Genomic DNA, 22479 nt, shown 5'->3' with positions numbered 1-22479 from the left:
CAAGCATTGCGTGCATGTAAAACAAGCGGATGAGCATTTTGCTCGAAAGGTATGGTGACGTAATTATGATGTACAAAGTTGATATGTGTCTTTCGTAGCAAAATAAAAGTGTCAACCAGTTTAAAAATAAATTAGTCCCTCCAGACACTACTAATGTACCTTCCTCTCTTTGACTCAATTATATTTGTATGTGTGCTCTAAACCCTGTATTTTCATGTTTGCTTTTATTGTTAAAGAACTTACTTCTATTTTACTTGGAAAACTGATGAACCTCACATACAATATAAAACGTGGTCATATGTACCTCACTATTCGTAGAGCCTCCCTTTTAAATATTCCACCACCTATCTTTAAATTTTCTTCAACATGTGAACATTCTAAGTAGCCGTTGCAGTTCTTCTCCCCTTCTAATTTGACCTTGTGTAAAAAATTGTATTATAACATGCAAGAGTGACCTTAGATCTCATCTTCAAAATTAAAACTCCCTTCTCGGGCTCCCATTTCCATTTAAAATTTTTGCTCCCAGCTTCCCCAAGGTTACATTCTAGCTGTAAAGAACCAAGACTGATTTCCTCCGTCCAAACCCAAGAGTTTTCGTATCACTTTTGGCTTCAGACCGAACCAAAGAAGTTAAACCCCAACTTCTCTATAAAAATAAAAAAGTGTTATGTTACGTCGTGCATACCGATCTATTAAAATTGTGATCAGTCTGATTTAAGTAACCTGGGCCAAAATTAGGTTAAGTGCGGAGGTTGCACGATCTCTACTAAAAGAAGAATACACACACATTTCCGAATCCTGGGTCAATGACCATCACCTGATCAAAAGTTATAAGATACGTACGAGGAGCGTTTATTCAATCTGTGACTTTTTGTTTCAAAATATCAAGAAGTTAGAACTGCATTTATTTTCCACATAACTCCCTGTTACAGTTTCACATTTATCCCAGTGTTTTAACTAATGACTAGAAGACTTCAGTATAGAAATATTCGTTAGTACATCTCAACCATCCTAAGACAGCCTGCTTCACTTCATCACTGTGGAAATGTTGGCCTCCCGAGAAATTGTTTTAGCAGTCTAACCAGATGGTAATAACGTGGTGTTAAGTCATAATAATAGTCCTTCAATTCGGTGCAGATTTTAATTCTGTCCCAGTCAAAGCGAAAATTGGGTTTAGAACCCAGCATGCACTTACCTTTCGGAACAATAGATGATCATGAATTATTGTTTCCCGTCTCTAACGAAAGATTACACACCTTAAAAATTTCACGATAAGTATGTGACGATTGCCAATGATAAGCTGCTCAAAGCGCTGAATGTTCCCAGGAATGACTGCTGTGGGCTGGGATCTTCCACGACCGGGATCGTCGTGACAGACGTATGACCATCTTTAAAGCGCTTGCACTACTCAAATAAATTACTGTAGTTGAGTGTCTTATATAAATTTCAACCAGTTTTACGCCATCCTTCACCATATGCTGTTCCGTGTACACGTTCACACTGTTGTCTGTCATCTTGAATAACGGTCTGCGGGCTGGCGCGCGAAATGAGGGCTGGCCTTCCACTAACAGAACTCAGTTCCAGTTCCTACTCCATACACTACAATCACCTTGGGATTGATTTTAAACCTATAAAAAATCCCTGATTGACTTAAATGCCTCTCCGTGAGTGCGTCTCGCAGGTCTCCCACAGAGGTGGTTGTCGAGGGAATGAAACAGGTGGTAATCTGTTGGCGCAAGGTCTGGTGAACACATAGCAAGAGCAATTATCTCGACGAAATTCATTCATGGAGTCAATCTGTTAACGGATAACATACTTTAACGGTGGCTATCTATAGCCCATATCCAACACACTTAAGTTTTTTTTTTTTTTTTTTTTTTTTTGCTGCAACAGATAGCTGCAGCAGTTACTTCGATCGTGTTTGTTAATGAAGTAAATTCATTAGCATATATCCAATATAGGTAAGGGATTTTTTCATTGTTTTTGCAACAGGTAGCTAGAGTTCGAAAATGGAGACAATCCGTTAACATCGTAGCGGGTAAACGGCTGCTATCTGTACCCCATATCCCATAGGTGTAAACGAATATTCGATTTTTTTTGTGACATAGCTACAGTAATTACCTCCACCGAGTTCGTTAATTGAATCAAATCCGCTAACTCATTAACGGCGACTTTAACGGGTGGCTATCTATAGCCCATATCGCATACATGTGATTTTTTATTTTATTTTTTTATTTATTTATTTATTTATTTTTTTTTTTTTAGCAACAGATAGTTAAAACGATTATCTTCGCTGGGTTCGTTAATTTAGTTAATCCCTTAACATCTTAATGGGTAACTAACTATCCATACGTGGAAATATTTTGTGTGATCCTCTCTACTCTTTTTACCAGATTGTATTGTGTTAAAACGCAAGAAACATTTAATTTGGGAGTGTCTCGAAAAGTTCCACATACGCCTGCGGATTTTCAGATCCCCATTTCTAACATTGTGTCTGTTAACACAGACCTGTCTCCTTTAGCCTAACCGGTATAATCGTGGGACGCAAAACTTATAGACTTCATTTCATTTTCATTAACACAGCCAGACAAGTGAAAAGTTGCTTCATTTCCATTTGAGAAAATAATGTTCGATACAAAATTATGGTCATTATCAGTCTTGTTCAGAATTTTATTAGCAAATACATGTCCTTTTGATTTGTCTCAGAGTTAATTTCTTGCAACTGCACCTTATACGCGCGACAACGTAATCGTTTATGTACCACATCGTGCACAATTGACCTTGGAATTCTCACTTGCCTACTCGCAGTGCGAATTAACTTCCTTGGGCTACGTGTGAATCCTGTCTCCACCTGTTTGTCTAGTACACGCAATTTACCATCACTGTGAGGTTTCATTACATTCCTTGTAGGAAAAAAAGATAATAATGTTTCTTCTGCGCCTGGATATTATTGTGATATAAAGGATCCTTGTGGTAAACACGGCCAAAATTTACTTTTTATCTCTGCAAACCATCACAAGCATTGCCCCTTTACGAGTGCCGACGCCATTTTTCGTTTCATTGGTACTCTACAAGCATGAAAATTTGCTGAAATAAAAGAAGAAAAAAACTTTCGAAATTTTTCCTCAAATGCAAGTTTTCTTTCTCTCTCTCTCTCTATCTATCTCTTGCCATATTAAAACCATTCAGTTTTAAAAACGTCAGTCTCGTTCTGGATATCAATGTTTTAATTGTGCTTTTCTATCAATAAAATATCAGATTTTTTCTTAAATTTCTTTATTATGCTTAGCCATATAATTCTAGATCATAACAAAAAGTCTTCAATTTCTTGCCGCATTTGACACAGCATCATGTTTTGCCGTATTTGTTGTAAAACGTCCTTCGGTAGATCTTCTATGGATACCTACGTTGAGATAAAAAAAATTAATATAAACACTTTTATCCATACGGTAGCTGAAATATTTTTACTTCACCAATATCGGTTAGTATTTCCTAACAGACTAAAGCTACGTACTTAATTACAAATATAACATAACCTCATTTTCTTTTTGCCGCTATGATGAAACTTTCGAAACCGTTCGTGCCCCATCTTTGAAGAAAAGCTGTTTAAAACTAAAGGACCCAAATAAAGGAAATGAAACAGATATATGCAGAATGCTTAACAGTAAAGCATCTAATTCCTTATTATTGCACAAAACGGTAGTAATTTTTATGGTTGGTTACCAGATAAATAAAATCTATGTATTCCCCGTGTAACTGTTTATTCCATTACAGAAGCTTTCTCCTGAGATCCTACCTCCTAGGTGGTACCCTACTCTTATTACTGTCATTAAAAAGTTCAAATATTCTGTTACATATTTATTTCTGCTCAGTTATGTTTTTCTGCAGGATGATTCTAATAATTTGTTTGCTAAGAGTACACCGTTTATGTATGTATGTATGTATGTTGACATAGTTTCATATATTACATTTTAAATTATGTACTTCTGAATTAATCAAAATGATGGATACTATGGAATTCCAAATACATTCAATACGAAATTCTGGCTACTGTGTAAATTTTTATCCATAGTTTCTAGGTTTAGAAAAGATACACGAACCGAACACTGTTGTAAATCGTATTAATAACCCAAATGTTGCAGATATTAAGGTAATATCTTAATAATTATTGAGAATATGTGTGTCACTGTTAGGAGTGTCTCCATCACTGTTAGTAGAAAATATGTTCTATTTAACTGTGTATCTTTTTACATATACAGTACATAAATACAACTGTTGTAGTAGAACTATCAATTATTATTGGCAACAAACGACACAGTACTTACCTTACCTTACCAACTGGCGCTACAGCTCTTTGTGAGCCTTGGCCTCCCTAACAATGTGCCTCCATGCTCTTCTATCCTTGGCGATCTCCCACCATCTCTTCACTTTTAATCGTTTTAGGTCTTCCGTTACGTCGTCTATCCACCTTGTCATTGGTCTTCCTTTCCTTCTTACAGAGTATATTTGCTCCTTCATTATTTTCCTTTGTATTCTCGATTCTGGCATTCTCTGTACGTGGCCTAGCCATCTTATTCTCTGAGATTTAATAAACTTTACAATGTCTTCACTTTTTAATATACTGTTTACTTCTTCATTGCTCCTTATTCTCCATATATCGTCTTCTTTCACTGGGCCGTATATCTTGCGTATTATTCTTCTTTCGAATCTTCGGAGAGCTTCTTCTTCTGCCTTGTTCATGACAAATATTTCTGCTCCGTACGTTACGATTGGCCTGATTAATGTTTTGTAGATGGTAACCTTGGTTTTCCTGTTTATGAGTTTGCTTCTGATTAGTTGCATATTTGCGTAGTAAGCCTTGTTTCCCATGTGTATCCTTTCTCTTATCGTTCCTTCCTTTTTGTTTTGTTCGTTGATTGCAATACCTAAATATTTAAACGAGCTCACTCTTCCGAATTCTTTCCCATGTATAACCATGCTTTTCTTCTTATATTTCTCTGGTTTCCTAGTGACAATCATGTATTTTGTTTTGTTGACGTTTGTTTCTAATCCAAGTTTATTTGCTTCTTCTTCTAATCTTTGGTATGTTTCCATCAGATCTTTTTCTGTTTTAGCCACTATTGCAATATCATCTGCGTATGCGCATATCTGGGTGCTTTTGGTGAAAATTGAGCCTCTTTTGTCTACTTCCTGTACAGCTGCGTGCAGTGCTATAATAAAGAGCGTGGTGGATAGCCCGTCTCCTTGCTTGACTCCTTTGTAATACTGAAATTCTCGACTTACAGCATTTCCTATTCTTACTTTAGCGCTTGTTTGACGCATTATCATTTGCGTTAAATTTATCAGCTTATTGGGAATGCCCATTTGCTGCATCACCTTAATGATTTGGTTTCTATTTACACTGTCAAAGGCTCTGCGATAGTCAACAAATAGAATTATAAGGTCAAGTCCGTATTCGTAATGTTTTTCTATAATTTGCTGTAGAACGAATAGCTGATCAGTCGTGCCTCTTCCAGGTCTAAATCCACACTGGTATTCTCCGATTATAGTTTCTGTGTACTTTTTCATTCTTTTGTTAATAATGTTCGTTAATATTTTGTACGCCGTGCTCAGTAACATTATCGGTCTGTAATTGCTGCATTCTGTGCGGTCTCCTTTCTTGTGTATTGGGCAGATAATTCCTCCTTGCCAATCCTGAGGCATTCGTTCTTCTTCCCAGATGCGCTTAAGGAGTTCATGAATTTCTCTCTTCATTGCAACGCCTGCCATTTTTATTAATTCTATTGTTACCTCATCTTCGCCTGGGGCCTTATTGTTCTTCATTTGGTTTAAGATTGTTTCCACTTCTTCATATGTTGGCTGCTTTTCTGTGACGTCCCTTGTATTCTTCCCTATGTTTGCAGTGGTTGTGCGTTCCAGCTCTTGCGTCTCTTCCTTTCCTAATTGTTCCTGGTAATATTCAGCCCACCTTTCTAGTATGCTGTGTGTATCTCCTAACATTTCTCCATTTTTGTCTTTGTAGCCAATTTCTTTGGGTTCATAGCCTTTATTTATCTTTTTGATGGCTGCGTACATTTTACTTGTCTCGTTCTTTTGTTCGCTCAGATTATTTATCTCCGTTATCTGCTCCGTAATCATCTCCTTCTTCTTTTTCCTGCATGTGTTGTTGGCTATTCTTCTCTTCTCTTTATAGTTATCAACGTTTCCTCTTGTTTCCTTTTGTAGCATTTTCATCCTTGCCTCATTTTTCTCTTTTATCGCTCTCTCGCACTCTTCATCGAACCACCTGTTTCTCTTTATGGTCTGTATCTGTTCTCCTATTATTTCTTTAGCCGATTTTTTCAGAGTTTCTTTAATTTTTCCCCAATGTGTATGTATTGTTTCTCTTTCCGTTTCCGTCCATCCTTCTATTTCTTGCTTTATACTTTCTTGATATCGTTGTCTATTTTCTGTTTTTTCCAGTTCTTTTGTGTTCCACTTTGTTCTACTAAGTATATTTCCTGAATGTGTTTTTCTTATCTTTTCTCGTAGCTTTACTTTCAATAGGAAGTGATCGGAATCACAGTTTGGTCCTCTGGAGCTTTTGGTGTCTATTATTGCTGATGCGTGCCTTTGACCGATCAGTGCATGGTCAATTTGGCTGACTGAGTTCCCACTTGGATTCTTCCAGGTTCCTAGATGTATACGTTTATGTGGAAAGCATGTACTTTTTATTATAAATTTCCGTCTGATTGCCAGCTGGCATAACAGATCACCATTACTGTTACTTTCTTCGTGTATTGTATGTTTTCCACTTACCCCTTTTATGCTATTGTTCTCACCTATCTGAGCATTGAAATCTCCCATGATTATCTGTATATCATACTTAGGTGTTCTGTCCAGAGCTGCTTCTAACTTGTCGTAGAATTTTTCTTTTTCGACGTCTTCCTTCTCTTCTGTCGGGGCGTGGACTGTTAAAATAGTTATGTTTCTCCATTTACCTTTTAATCTGAGTGAACTGATTCTTTCGTTGATTGGTTTATATTGTAGGACGCTTCCTCTCACTTCTTTTGAAACGATGAATCCTGTTCCGTATTGGCCAGTTCTTTGCTCCGTTCCACAGTAGAACATTGTAAAGTCTTTCTCCTCCATTTTTCCTGTGCCTTGCCATCTTATTTCTTGTAAGGCCGCCACTTGTATTCCATACTTCAGTACTTCCTGCGCTACTTCATGCATCTTGCCTGGTCCTAACATACTTTTCACATTCCAGGTTGCCAGAATCATGTCCTTATTCCGTTTCGCCGATCCATTTCCTGTTGTCCCGTCCTTCCGAGGCACATTTTCGGGTTTCTGAACGATTGATTTTTTCCGGAGTGAAGTTGTTAGCCTCACGCCCAACCCCCAACCTGGAGGACCGGGTAATTTTTTGTCAGGGTTGTCTTCCCTTAGCCTTTATGGATCCCTCCACGAACTGCAAGGCAGCAGTGCTGGTTTTGGTCCACCCCGGTTGACTCCGGTGCCTACTATATCTAGTAGACATTCCCCTATCCGCCACCTGGGGAGGCGCCTGGTAGGGGTCCAGCAACCCCTTGCCCGATGGGCCCAGGCGACACAGTACTTATCGCCATAAAATTTAGTTTTCGTGGATTTTCTCGGAAACTACGCATCAGAATTTTCCTTTAAGCATGCCATTTTGTTAAATTTGATGTGATCTATCAATTGATATATGCCTTATCTTTCGACAATAGTTTCAGTAAATAGAAAATGAAGTCTTAAGAGCTAATCATCACTTAGGGCTATATCTCGTTAACTATACAAAGTACCGTCACTTCGTAATAAAAAGCTTTATGAAGGTATACTTCAGTATCAGTCTCACCCAATACATTGCCTAGTTATCGTTCAGCATCAATTTTTCGATTTACAAAATTATTAGTTTCTCACAATTTTCTCAAAAACTACGCATGAGCTTTTACAATGACGTATATAATTTTATTCTACTCAGTAAGGTCTATCGACTGATATATGTCTGATCTTTGGACATTTGTTTCGTTAAACGCTAATAATAGTGTAGAACTAAAACAGACAGAGTTTCATAAGGATACCATAGAGAACAGAGATTGCAATTGGGGTTCATACGGGCTCAGGCTCACCATCTTAATGGGATCTGCGTTCATTAATCTCATGAAGCTCACACTATATTAGATTCGCACTCGCTCAAACTTGGACTCCCTTTCCTTAATGAAACTCATGCTATTTTAGATTCTACTTGTTAGAGCCCGAGCTGACTTTCCTCAATGAGGCTCATGCTATCTCAAGTTCGACTCAAGCTCGAGCTCGAGCTCATTTTCGTCAATGAGGTCATCACGCTATTTCAGGTTTGACCTGTTTGAGCTCGAGCTCTTCTCTTCAATGAGGCTCACGCTACCTCATGCTAGACTCGTTTGAGCTCGAGCTCACTTTCCTCAAGGAAGGTCACGCTATCTCAAGCTGGACTCGTTTGAGCTCGAGCTCTCTCTCAATGAGGCTCACGCTATCTCAGGAATTGTTTGAGCTCGAGCTCACTCTCATCAATAGGGTCACGCTATCTCAGGCTTGAATTGAGCTCGAACTCACTCTCCTCAATGAGGCTCACGGTATCTCAGGCTGGACTTGTCTGAACTCAAGTTCACTCTTCTCAACGAGGCTACCTCAGGCTATATTTGTTTCAGCTCAGGGTCACTATCCTCAATGAGACTTACGATAGTTCGATTTTGCGCAAGCTAAGGACTCATGTTCGCTATTCTCAAGAGGCTTGTACAAGCTTGTGTTCACGCTCATCAGCCTCACTGGGACTTGCGCTCTCTCAGACTGAGATCTGGCTCGTTATCTACACATATTCACACGGGCTCGCGCACGTAATATTGCAATTAATAGATAATGTTAGTGCATTAAACTGAAGGCAGCACAGAAGGAATGTAATGTATGGAAACTCCTAAGTTTCCAGAAAATTGCTTCCCAATGTTAACAGAAAATAATGATGGTAATTGATTTGAAATTTACACAAGTGAAATACGCACACTTGTAAAAAATCATCCTTTATATATTTTTTAAAATCTAAGATTGACCTTTAATTACTATTTAAATGAACTGATCTAGAATTTTAACTGTTCATTAGCTTAGAAATCAGAAGTCTGCACAATATAATATTTAACATTCTTATATACTAGGTTATGGTCTACCACCACACTAAGTTTGATTCTCATTGAGTGAATTCAGTGTATGGTTTTGTCTTTTCGAAAATATGACTCAAACTTTGATCTTCCATAACTCGGTAACGGATATCCTGCACAACATAATATTTTACACTCTTATATAACAAGTCAAGGTCTGCCTTCATGCCAAGTTTGATTCCGATCGGATAAGTTTGGTTGAGCACGTATAGTATCATTGTAATTAAAACAGTAAATAAAAAAAAACTTCAATAAATTCCAGTCATTCTAGCTAAATTAAAGAATTTTATGAGGTTTCGATGCAACCGACAAGTAAATTCTAGGTTTTAATTTTTCCTTTCTTCAATGTCGATACTTTTATTTATTTATTTATTTATTTCTTGAAAGAATACGATGTGTAATGTTACTACACAAGTATACTAGTCGAAACTTTCAATGGGCTTTTTAGTTAATCGACTCCTATGTTTGGCTATTTCCCGGATGATGGTACTACTTAACGCCTCCTCCAGTTTCCAAATATATGACATGATTTGAAAAAGAATATAGCTAATTAGCTGACCAACACGAAGAGTTATCTTTTCAGCCATTTACATGAAAAGAAGTACATAAACAAGTAAATAACGCAAATCATTAAGCATAGTTTAGAACGTTTCCAACTAAAAAACTGAATTTCATATTTGACATTAAAAACAACTCTTATAACAGTTTCTTAACTTCCTTCACATTATGCTAGATACCTTGTTAGTATTAGTGTGTGAAATTCCTGAATATGGATTTAGAGCAGTCAGTAAACAAATATTTCACACAACTTACCATATCTTTCATTATAAGCCCACAGCTATAACACAGAAATTCTATTGCATCTTCTTTTGATACACTATGGTCGATGACGGGCGTTGAACTACAGGAACAATGAGATATGTTATTCGTAATATTAGCATCACCAATATCTGAATTCTGACACATTTTCTGCTCAAGGCAGTTCGCCTGATTCTTAGGATTTGGCTCTGAAGATACATTTTGGTAAACAGTTTCTGAATGTCCCTTTAAAACACTACAAACTCCTTTAAATGAATCCATATCTCTTGTTATCTTTAAAGTCTGAAATTTTTCAGGTCCCAGGAGGGAAACAACTTGGGAAAATAACGTGGACTGCAAAGACGACGAATCTTTTCTTGCCGTGGTATCCATGGGAGCCTACAAAACATCAAACAAAATGATTCTTATTACTGTAAAGATATAAAAAATAGCTAAGTAAGATAAATTATACTCCTCTCTCTTTTCCTCACATTCTAGTTTTCTTTTCCATCTCCTTCCTGCATTAAAACTGAGAAATAACTTCTAAAAAAAATTAATACCATAAGATTTTAAAAAGTAGAAAAAAGGTGTACAAAAATATTTTTAAAAAAATAAATAAAAGAAGCACAGATAAATTAGATTCAAGTAAATGTCGCGAGTACAATGAAGCAAAAAATCGTTATAATATAATAATAATAATAATAATAATAATAATAATAATAATAATAATAATAATAATAATAATAATAATAATAATAATAATAAGAAGAAGAAGAAGAAGAAGAAGAAGAAGAAGAAGAAGAAAGGAAAATGAAGAAAAAATTTCTCTTACACAAGCTGCAATTTTTGTGCTTAAATCTGATTTAAATACTAGCTGAGCAAAACAAAACATTTATTCTAAAAAAAAATATGTAACAGTTTCGCCAACTATCCACGTGGTTTTATCATACGCTATGAATACACAGGTACAGATCGAGATAGGCTTAAAGGATTTTTCCCCAACCACTGCTCCCTTTCACATCCCCAACTCTTAGTTAGTCCTCGCGAGCATGTAAGCTGTCACTGCTCTCAGTGTTGCTGTACCTCTATTTCACTTGTGTAGTTAAAGCCTGGCAGAAATAAGAAAAGGCTTTCCTTCCTATTTTCAGTCAACAACAACAACAAAAATAAAGATGATATCAATTAGAAAAAAATAAAGAAGGAAAGCAGTTGAGGCAACATTGGTTTTCAGCCAGAAAGAATCGTAAATCTCTACCACGTGTCGTGAAGACTAGTAGGGGAAGGTTTAGAGGGGTGAACAGGGTTTTTAGAATTCCTGAAAAAAAAAAAAATATATATTCATGTCCCAAAGCATGATGACAGATTTTATATATAAAAGACAGTGAAACAATTCCTGAATGCTGATCGGTTATGGTAGCGTAAGATAGTTAATCGTTCTTAAGAGTTAATGACGTATGAACGAAAGTAATATGAATAGAGGGGAAAACAGTAGAACCTCGAAAAGGCCCGCCCAGCCGGTGTTTATTAATTGCTTGGATCAATTTCCTTTCATTCAATGTAACATGTGATAATGAACCGTCAATATGGAGGAACCTGCTTGTTTCCTAGTCCCAAAATCTAAGGATTTTGGCGAACACCAAGGTATATGAAGGACAGTCAAAAAGTTCTCGGAATTTTGCTGTAGCTCCTCAATATAAGTTCACATCTACTTAACTGCCTTCAATTATGCACCTTCAGAACACGCACACTGACTTCACTGCTCCTGCCATTGCTAGAAACACCGATGAAAGTTCTCTTTTGGTATCTTCTCAAGTTTAACCCTCGCGTTGGTTTTGATCTCTTCTACGGTGGCTTTTAGAATTGGGAAAAGCCAAAATTCCAATAGTGCTAAAATGTTTTTAACGTTTTCGAAGTCTCTTAAGCAGTAATTTATTGGCGCGTTTCTCGAACTGCGACATTGTGCCAACTGATCACCACACTCTTTTCCATTCAGGTACACTACTCGTACACTGCCTGTTATAACCTGTTTACATTTGTCAAATTCACAATTACGTCGTGACTGCATCACAAATGTCAACCTACACCATTCCGAGAACTTTTTGATTGTCCGTCGTAAAACAATAATATAGGAATATGATGGAGATTCCACTTATGGGGTGGGGAGTAAGGGTGGCTCAGTGGTAAAGCGTTCACCTCTGGTGTATGGAGTCTCTGGTTCAATCCCACCTCGCGCCAAGTGCTCTGGTGGACAAACACCGTGTGCGTGGGTTCCTCGGGGTTCTCCCACTTTATTCATTCCACCATTCCATTCATTTCTCATCATTACCATCTCCTTTAGCTTACCCAGCATAACCTTGGTACGTAAAACTGAAAAATTTCATTTCATTTTTTCCATTTACGATTATTTTCCTACAGTGAAAGTATGAAGATGTCAGGATTAAAACAAGAATTGGACATCACGAAACTTCCACAGTGTACTAGAAACAAATTATTATTTTACGATAATTTGAATCGCAAATTCTGAGCGTATGTTTGGAGAAGGATACTAGCAGAAGTGTTCCCATGGCGCACACCTCCCAGCATCCAGAACAGTTTTTGTGCCCCTCTTTCAAAAGCTGAATTCCAGTTATTTTTTTTCGCACGTCTTTTCTGAAAAACTCTTGTGTCGTAATTTTTTTACGTCTTGTTTGAAAAATCTTCATAAAATCTTTGAACATTTCGTATTGGCATTAAAAAATACAAAAGATTTGGCTCAAAGAATAACTAACGAGAGGAAGATTGAACTCTATTTTAAGTATGTACCATAAATATTGTTCACAAACTGTTGTATCATTTTTAATGTCAGAATAATTTTAAAATAAGTGTAAATAAGATGGGCAAGTTTATCAGACAGAAACCAGCAAAAGGTGTTATCAATCACCTTGGTATACACCAATTGCATCTTACTTACAAAATCATCTGTTACAATCTGTTGGTGTTCCGGAAGATAAAGCCAGGCTCCTTGCTGCCTCATCTCCGGAAGCGGGTGTATGGTTAATTACGATACCTTCCCGGCCTTTAGTCCTCCATTTGTCAAATGAAAACTTTCGAATTGCTGATGCCTTACGTTTAGGTTTAGCTGTTTGTGAGCCTCATCGCTGTCCAGCTTGTGGAGATCAGATTAACCACCGTGGCCTGCATGGCCTTTCATGCATGAAGAACGCTGGTAGATACGCCCGACTCCTCCGTTTATGATATAATACTACGAGCCCTTAACACTGCTGGAATTCCTTCAATACCGAAACCTTCTGGTTGCTGTCATTCGGATAGAAAGTGACCCGATGGCATGACATTGGTTACATGGATGAGAGGTACGTGCTTATTATGGGATACGCTCATTCAAGTCTTCCTCTACCTGTAATGAACGCTGGAGCTGTTGCTAATCGCAGAGAAGCGGAAAAACAAAGAAAATACAACAACCTTCTCGAAAATTTTGTTTTCACTCCAATTGCTATTGAGACTAGTGGCGCTTGGGGTGCAAGAAGTCTTGAATTTATTAGGCAGGTAGAACGACGCATTTCTCGCGTTTCCGGCGATTTTCGTTCTACATCTTTTCTAATAGAGCGCATAGCCGTTTCTATCCAACGTGGTAATGTCTCGTCGGTCCTTGCTACTTTACCACTTGGAAAGGAACTGGATGAAGTGTTTGTTTTGTAATAAGAAACGACATTTAATTTCATGCCTTTTGAAAACTTTGTTATAATATCTGCCTGTTGATTAATGCTATTCATATGAGATTTGGAAATACCGCAGAAGAAATTGTTTGTACAGAGTTATTGTTTACTTTTAAAAGTATAGAGTAAATAATATACTTTTTAAAACTTATGAGACGAATCATCATAATTAAATCATTACAAATGTATAATTATTGATGAGAAATGATTAAATATATACTTATAAATGTATCACAATAAATATGCATAAAGTAGAAAGTATACTTTGGCATCTACAGACGTATCGCATGTTTAAAGATCAAGAGTCTGATGAAATTAGATCAGTTGACCACTGTGTTTTGACCAATTGGCCCAATGCATACGCTGATGTGCAACTTTTACGGCTAGTGTCGTTAACTCATAAACACTTACGAAGTAAACCTCTTTGCGAATTAAAATACATGAAAGAAAAATGAAATATTCGAGTTTTACGTCCCACGGTTTTGCCGGCTAGGCGAAAGGAGACTGTGATAATGAGAAAGGAATGAAATGGTGGAATGAAGAAAGTGAGAGGAAACAGGAGAACCCCGAGGAAACCCACGCACATTAAAATACATTACAATGAAACAAAGAAGTTCAAATACGAGTAAACGTATCCCACAATCCTCAATTAACGCAGTACAGGAAACTCTGATAAAATTGAAAGTAGTGGGAACAAAAACAGAAACAAAGGTGGAATTATATGTGTCGAAAATTAATTTCCCATTGGACTGTTGATCCAATTGAATTTTTTGGATGATTCACCAATATGATATTCCAATGCACAAGCGAAAGCAAAAGATAAAGTGCACAAAACAGAATATAAGTTTGCTACACATTTTTGGTAGAAAACACAGATAAGTTTCTAAGTCCGAAATTGGCAATTAAAAAGCAAACACTCAACCACAACTGAAATCAACTTAAAACTTTCATTTCAAATGTTTTTAAAATCTCATTTTTAGCAAATCGGAATTCCCGATCTTTCAAATTCCTTGATTTTTCCTGGTTTTCCAGGCTTATCGTCACCCTGCAGTTCGAAACATTTTCTCATCCACTTATTCTCCCGACATCTCTCTAGTAGATCACCATCTCTTCTGGTACCTCAACCGGACTTTCCCTGATAATCACGCGTGGACTTATTCGCATCGCAGACTCTAGACTTTTTTCGCCACAGATCCAATCGTTGCCAAAATATGATTCCAGACGGCGACTATCTTTATTAGCTAGGTATTGTACAACGTATGTAAACAAAATAATGAGACTGGCAACACTTCGTACGAACTAGCAACGCTAGTGACGTGGAACTTGGAGGGAAGTGGATGAACATTGATACAATATCAATGTAAGTAAGAACTCGCTAGCATAATGTTAGGTGTCCGTAGCGATTGTTTTAGAGAAGCAGGTTTTGTTTGTGCGTTCTGACAATTAATGATACGAATATCAAGTAACGGTATGCAATCAGGTTTTGCTTCAGACTAGGACACAGTGCAATGAAAACGTTTACAGAACTTCGCCAGGCCTACGGAGACAACGTTTCGTCAAGAGTCCAGGTGTTTCGTTAGTTTAAGGCATTCACAAGAATGAGAGTCAATTGAAGATGAATCTCGCAGCGGAAGGCCTTCGGTTACAAGAACTGACGCAAATGTTGAAAGAATCCGCATTCCAATCAAAGGTTGACAGTCAGAATGATCAGGGCAGAGTTGAATTTGAGTCACACCACCGTTCATCAGCTGTTGACCAATGAATTGGAGATGCGAAAAATTGCTTCAAACTAGTTCCGAGAATCCTCTCGCAGGAGAAAAAAGAACATGCGGAGGGACACGTGTGTTAATTTTTTGGATTCGATATCTGCATCAGTTCTTGCAACCGAAAGCCTTCCGCTGCGATATTCATCTTCAATTGACTCTCTTCCTTCTGCAAAGGCTTTAAACCAACGAAACACCTGGGCCCTTGAAAAAACACTAGAACCTGGCTAAGTTTTGCAAAAATGTCCGTTGCATTGTGTCCAGATCTGAAGCAAAACTTGATCGCATACTGATGCTTGATATTCGTGTCACTCATTGTCAGAATGCATAAGCAAAACCTGTTTCACTCAAATAATCGCTACGGACAACCAACGTGACGCTATTCAGTTCCCACTTACAACAACCAAAAAAGGATATATCTTTTATCCTTTTCTTGACATAACAATAATACATCAAGACAAATCTTATATCCCAAACAGATAAACAACAAGGTAATTCATATACTACAATAAAACAAATACTTAGAGGTCCTTCGTGTCTATACGAGTAGCGTACGCATCTATGACGCAAGAGACCCTGGTTCAATTTCCGGTGAAAGCTCATGTGGTTGCGGATCCCACATAAAGCTGTAAGTCGCACGTATCATATAGCTTGAGGTGGTGAACGGATGCTACACTCCAATCAACCGAACACTAACACAAATTTGCTTAATTGCAAGAATTTTTTATATGTACTCGAAAATCCTACCTTACAAAGTGCACATTTTTCTGTCTGTGAGTCTTCTTTCCCAACATTGAGACTGATTTTATCACCAATTCTGAATACAGTATGAACAGTAGATGAGAAGTCATTTTCAAGATCTGTGATAAATTTCTCCGTTAACTTCTGTATTGCATCATGTGGTTTCGTCTGCAAGAAAAAAAAAAGATACACTGAAAAAATTGTACTTCAACACGAATCATACGAAATGTAAGTGCTTTGTTTTTTCACTCATCTTGTAATATAAGTTAATTTTTTTTTCTTTCTAAATTTATCATATCTGACTTCAAGGTTTCAATAGCGAATGTCTGTGGATATTAAAATTGAGATAAGAAAAGTGATTATCCAGGCATTATTTTGGAGGTGTAAACTCATCATACGCTTGAAATGAATAAATATATAACAACTGTGAAAAGAACGCTGATAGAACTAGATTATGAATACACACCAGAAGGTTTCGATATTTTTTGTAATAAAAGAAGTACGTTTCTTTTCCTATTGTGAAACTACGGTCGACTTTCAAACTATAGAAGTCCAATATTCAAACGAGAACGGAAAGATTTATCATCTCCTGTTCTAACAGACAAATAAGGGAGAAGACGGAACCTATTCTTGTGATGGGGAATCTATTCTAAAAATCTAATTCTGAATCTACATCAAAAACAATTTCTTGCTATAACAAGAAATATAAGCAAAAGGCTAGTATTTACCGCGAAAAACCAAAGTATTATTCTAAGGAAAGGCGCTTTTGGAAAACTCTATTCCATCTTCAGCCTAGACAAGGCTGAAGTTTGAGGAGGATTTTAAAACATGGGGGAGAAACGTGGATAAGTATTTAAAAAAAAAAAAAATGATTAAAAGGATTTGAAAAATGTGAAGCACAAATCTTCTTGTCAGAAATGAACTAATATTAATGACCACTCACCTGTCACTGTTCACTGTTGTTCACTGTTTTCTTATTACCTTCCAGACGGCAGAAATAAGTAGTAAAAAGACTCCTTCAAATCACATTTATGTTCCCTTTATCTAAATTAAGTGTAAGTTTCTCTTAATGAATGTAATAGGCTTCTTTAATTTTTCGTCCGGTTGTTGTTTCTGCTTTCTCTACCAAACATGAATTAGGAATGTTATTGTTACTGTCTTTAGGATGCGCTGCCCAGTGATGAAAATTTTCCGATCATAAAAACATACTCCACTTATTCCTACATTATTGTTTAGCCGTGATGTGAGGTGGAAAATTTTCTTCTATATTTTTCCGGAAAATTTTCCGTTCTTAACAAATATCAGTGATCAAGTAACAGTTCCTCAGTATTCATAAAATTTATTGAAATCATGTATAGAAATGTTAAAAAGTGAAAGATCGTTTAAAGAATCTGAAAATGTTCATGGCTCAAACAATTTTCAGTACTATGTAGGAACAAGTGAAACAACTTTTCGTGAATCGAAGAATTGTCTGTTTTGTACAGGATGAAACTTTTCCGGAAAATTTTCAAACGGAAAATTTTCCGATAGATAAAAACATACTCCACATATTCCTACATCGTTGTTCAGCCGCAATGTGAGGTGGAAAATTTTCTTCTATATTTTTCAGGAAATTTTTCCGTTCTTAAATATCAGTGATCAAGTAACAATTCCTCAGTATTCATAAAATTGATTGAATTTGTGTAGAGAAATGTTAAAAATTCAAAGATCGTTTAAAGAATCTGAAAATGTTCATGGCTCAAACAATTTTCAGTACTATGTAGGAACAAGTGAAACAACTTTTCATGAATTGAAGAATTGTCTGTCCTGTACAGCGATGAAAATTTTCCGGAAAATTTTGAAACGGAAAATTTTCCGATTCATAAAAACACTCCACTTATTCCTATATACCCTATCGTTGTTTAGCCGCGATGTGAGGTGGAAAATTTTCTTCTATATTTTTCCGGAAAATTTTCCGTTCTTAACAAATATCAGTGATCAAGTAACAGTTCCTAAGTACTCATAAAATTGATTGAAATCATGTATAGAAATGTTAAAAAGTGAACGATCGTTTAAAGAATCTGAAAATTTTAATGGCTCAGACAATTTTCAGTACTATGTAGGAACAAGTGAAACAATGTTTCATAAATCGAAATATTTTGTCTTATATGGAAAAATTGAAGAACTTTTTTATGAGTCGGAAAATTTTCATCATTTTGAAGCAAAAAGTAAAACAACTTTTTGTGAGTCGGAAAGTTTTATTGCTCTGTAGAAACAAATGTAAGGAATTTTCATGAATCGGAAAATTTTCATCACGTTGTAGAAACAAGTGAAAACACTTTTCGTAACCCGGACACTTTTGGATATTATGTATAGTGATGTTAGGTGGAAAATTTTCCACTATATTTAACTGCGCATTAAGATATACAATTCCTGTAGAGGAAAATTAGACAGCAACAAATTATAATTTTCCAATTAAATTTCGGGAACCAGAAAATTTTCTAATATTTCAAGTTGTGAAGTAAAAATTTACATAGTGTTTCTCTCTCTCTCTCTATTATATCTACTTATTTATAAATGTTGCAGAATGTAAATCTATAAAAGTAGTAAAGCTATGAGAAAACAGTCTTATGCGTATTAAACTGACGAAATCTAATATTGTAAGATCAAAGGTGGATTCTGAGGGAAGAACGCATTGAAGTTTTTGAAACATTCTTGAAATGAATGGTTAGATTTTCACTTCATGAAACTTTGTAAGACAATACTTATTACCAATAAATTCTACGGCTAAACAACGATGCAGGAATAAGTGGAGTATGTTTTTATGAATCGGAAAACATTCATGACTTTTAATAATTGAAATTTTAAATAATAGAATTGGATATTTGTACTCTACGAACTCATGTTCTCTGCACTTTACATACACACACACACACACACACACACACACACACACACAGAGAGAGAGAGAGAGAGAGAGAGAGAGAGAGAGAGAGAGAGAGAGAGAGAGAGAGAGAGAGAGAGAGAGAGGAGTTGAATTGAGTTGATTTTGAGTTTAACGAACCTTTCAGCAGCGAGACTATATAAGACGGGACCAACTGATTAATGCGAAATCCGAACTACATGAGCTCCCGCTGGAAATCGAAGCCAGGTTTTCCATGCCAAAGGCGCGTATGCTAACTGCTTAGCAACGAAAGAGCTCGCAGATGAAGAGAGAGAGAAACACTGTGTAAAAGTTTACTTTCCAACTTGAAATATTAGAAAATTTTCCGGTTCCCGAAAGCTAATTGGAAAATTATAATTTGTTGCTGACTAACTTTCCTCTACAGAAATTCAATTTTGTAGCTGAATGTGCAGTAATATATAGATGAAAATTTTCCACCTAACATCACTATACATAATATCCAAAATTGTCCGGCTTATGAAAAGTTTTTTCCACTCCACACTTCATCACTTTTCCACATAGTGATGAAAATTTTCCGATCTATGAAAATTCCTTTCACTTGTTTCTACAGAGCAATAAACCTTTCCGATTCACAAAAAGTTATTTCACTTTTGGCTTCTAAATGATGAAAATTTTCAGACTCATAAAAAGTTCTTCAATTTTTCCATATAAGACAGAAAATATTTCTATTCATGAAAAATTGTTTAACTTGTTCCAGATACTACTGAAAATTGTGTGAGCCATGAAAATTTTCAGATTCTTTAAACGATCTTTCACTTTTTTACATTTCTATACATGATTTCAACCAATTTTATGATTGCTGAGGAATTGTTACTTGATTACTGAAATTTTTTTAGAACGGAAAATTTTCCGGAAAAATATAGCGGAAAATTTTCCGAAATGGAAAATTTTCCACCTCACATCACTAGCGCTGCCAATCCAGATAACGGTTGACTCGTAATACTGTGGTAATTTCTCGCTATCTCTTACCGCTTTTATTCCATGAAAAGCGAAAATTAAAACCAAAATTGGCAGTTCTGCAACTTCTGGTTCCAAGAGAAAGATTGAAGTCGAGACTGAATCTATTTTCATGGCACTAAATCCACACCAAAGGAACAGTTTCTAGCTATCTGTTACCATTTTTGCTCTCTGAAGATCAATAGACTAGCTAGACTAGCAGAGTAATAAACTTGTGTTATTTGGGATTTCAATACAGGCACTTAGAACCGATTTTTAAACTACTATTGGAACAGTAAATTCATATGAAAACCATTCCCGGCTATTTATACTATATTTGCTCTACAAGGATCAATACTGATATCGTAAAATGTAGTAAATTTCAACCACTTCGGGAGTCAGTACAGAATAAGGGACACACAACGGTTTAAACCTTTTCTTCACACTGTGTTCGTCCCGTAATTTTAGTGTCAACAATGGTAATTTCAGAACTATTACAAAAATTTATATAAGTAGAGATGGTCACTTGCCGCTCCCAGTATATTATAGTAGTAATTTCACACTTATTACTTATTGATAGAGACACATTTTTTGCTGACACGCGAAATGTATCAGTTTTGTGCGAAAACGTTGTGTACCTAAAATATATATTTTTCACCATTTGTTAGGCCATATAACGCTCGCGATTAAACGCGAAATTCTGTCGAATTAGCGAAATTTACAAGTCCCGATATTCCACGAAATTTACTCAAAAGTGGCAATTTTTCAACGCAATGTGATGAAATTTATCATTTTTGAGAAAACAGACCACCATGATTTTTTTGAAATTTTACATGCCAGCTCCAAACGGTATCTAGGGGTGAAGTCGATAGTGTGGAAAGAGTGTTGCGCGGTATGTTAAATGAGCATTCAGAAATCGCTGGAAAGTGTCTCCAACTAATGTACACTCCTGTCCAAAATTATTGTCGCATGTCTATAAATATGTTGTTGTAGGAATATAATCTGATAACGAATTTGCCCCGTATTTCTTACATTTTTAGTGTGTGTATAATCGGCAAAGACATGTATGTGACACATTTCATGTCAAAAGAGCAGTAAATAAGAACAATAAAACGAAAATAAAATTTTCTTGTCCATTTAACAACATTTTGTTTCGCTCATACTAATTTTCGTATTTATAATTCTTTCCCTATGAAATTTACCACAAATATTCATTTCCCGATTAAACACATAATATCAGTATTAAAAGTATCCTACAAAAGCATTATCAAATTATGTCTTGCAAGAAGATAGTTATAGATATGCGACAATCATTTTGGACATGAGTGTACATATCAGTTTCGAACATTGATGTGGAGAGGGCTCTCTCTTCTTACAATGACATACTTACCGACAAAAGAACAATTTAACACCAGAAAACATTGAAACAATGCTTAAGTGTTATTTGCATCAGTAAACTGTGAACACTAAGATTATTTTTTTCTATTAATGTTCTCTGTGTTTTTTCTTTAAATGATACTTTTATTCAGTGAGGATCCTTAGTGTTATTTTTTTTAAAACTCAAATATTGTTTGATGCAGTCGTGCATAAGCTCATATCATGATGATTGATGAGTGGAAATTAAGGTGAAATAAAAGGTAACTAATTGTAATTGCCAAGGAAAATAGTGTTCTTACATTGAATTTTTATTCACGATTTTATCCCGCTTTACGCATATTTTTTTATAACGAAATTGCGAATTTTTATTTACCACAAAATCGTGTCTCTACTTATTGAGCCTCTTTCGGTAATTTCTGCAACCTTTATCAGTTGAACTGGTGACTTACAGGCAAATTATTCCACTTCTCAAAATGTCAACTCAAACTTGTGAACGAGAGTAACTGACGAACGTTGTCATAAATCCTGATAACCAAATTCCTTGCACTTGAAAAACTTACAATTAAATATTAAATTCTGTAAAGAACTTAACACGAAAACTACTTTTCTTGAAAATCTACGAAGTGGCAAATAGCTTCTCAAATACACTCACTGTACAACTGTTGCTGACTAATTTCACATTTACACGACTTGTGAATCAGAGATAGCTTAATCTGCGTTGAGTAATTACGATAGTTTTGAGTTGTGAATATTAGTAAATGCACAATAAAAGCAATAATAACTTTTAACATTGAATTATGTTGTTAATATTTTTAATATGTTCACAACTACTGAATTAATGAAAAACTGAGAAATAATCAAATCTTGAAACATAGTTTAATTTCGGAATCCACTCTGTTGTTATGTGAAATACATACGAAAATTACATAATTATTGACTTGGATTTCAAATTTCTATATGATTTTTGTGTAGCATTTTTGGTTAATGAAAATCAATATATTTTTCTACTGGAAACTATT

At 35.9% G+C, this 22479-nt stretch overlaps 1 protein-coding gene across 1 annotated transcript in view; it reads right to left on the bottom strand.

Moving 5' to 3' along the window:
* Positions 1 to 3248: 3248 nt before the first annotated feature.
* The window catches only part of Ctu2 (Cytosolic thiouridylase subunit 2), a gene marked incomplete at its 5' end in the record, with an annotated part of 34558 nt that continues 15327 nt past the window's right edge, over positions 3249 to 22479 (bottom strand). The window contains 3 exons of the mRNA XM_081757525.1: positions 3249 to 3403; positions 10002 to 10385; positions 16210 to 16371. Coding sequence (XP_081613651.1) covers positions 3305 to 3403; positions 10002 to 10385; positions 16210 to 16371 — 645 coding nt within the window. The remainder of the gene's footprint in view (positions 3404 to 10001; positions 10386 to 16209; positions 16372 to 22479) is intronic.

The sequence above is a fragment of the Thermobia domestica genome, chromosome 5, assembly GCF_964235325.1.
Source record: "Thermobia domestica chromosome 5, izTheDome1.hap1.1, whole genome shotgun sequence".
NCBI lineage: Eukaryota > Metazoa > Arthropoda > Insecta > Zygentoma > Lepismatidae > Thermobia > Thermobia domestica.
This window is presented reverse-complemented; position numbering and strand designations above follow the sequence as displayed.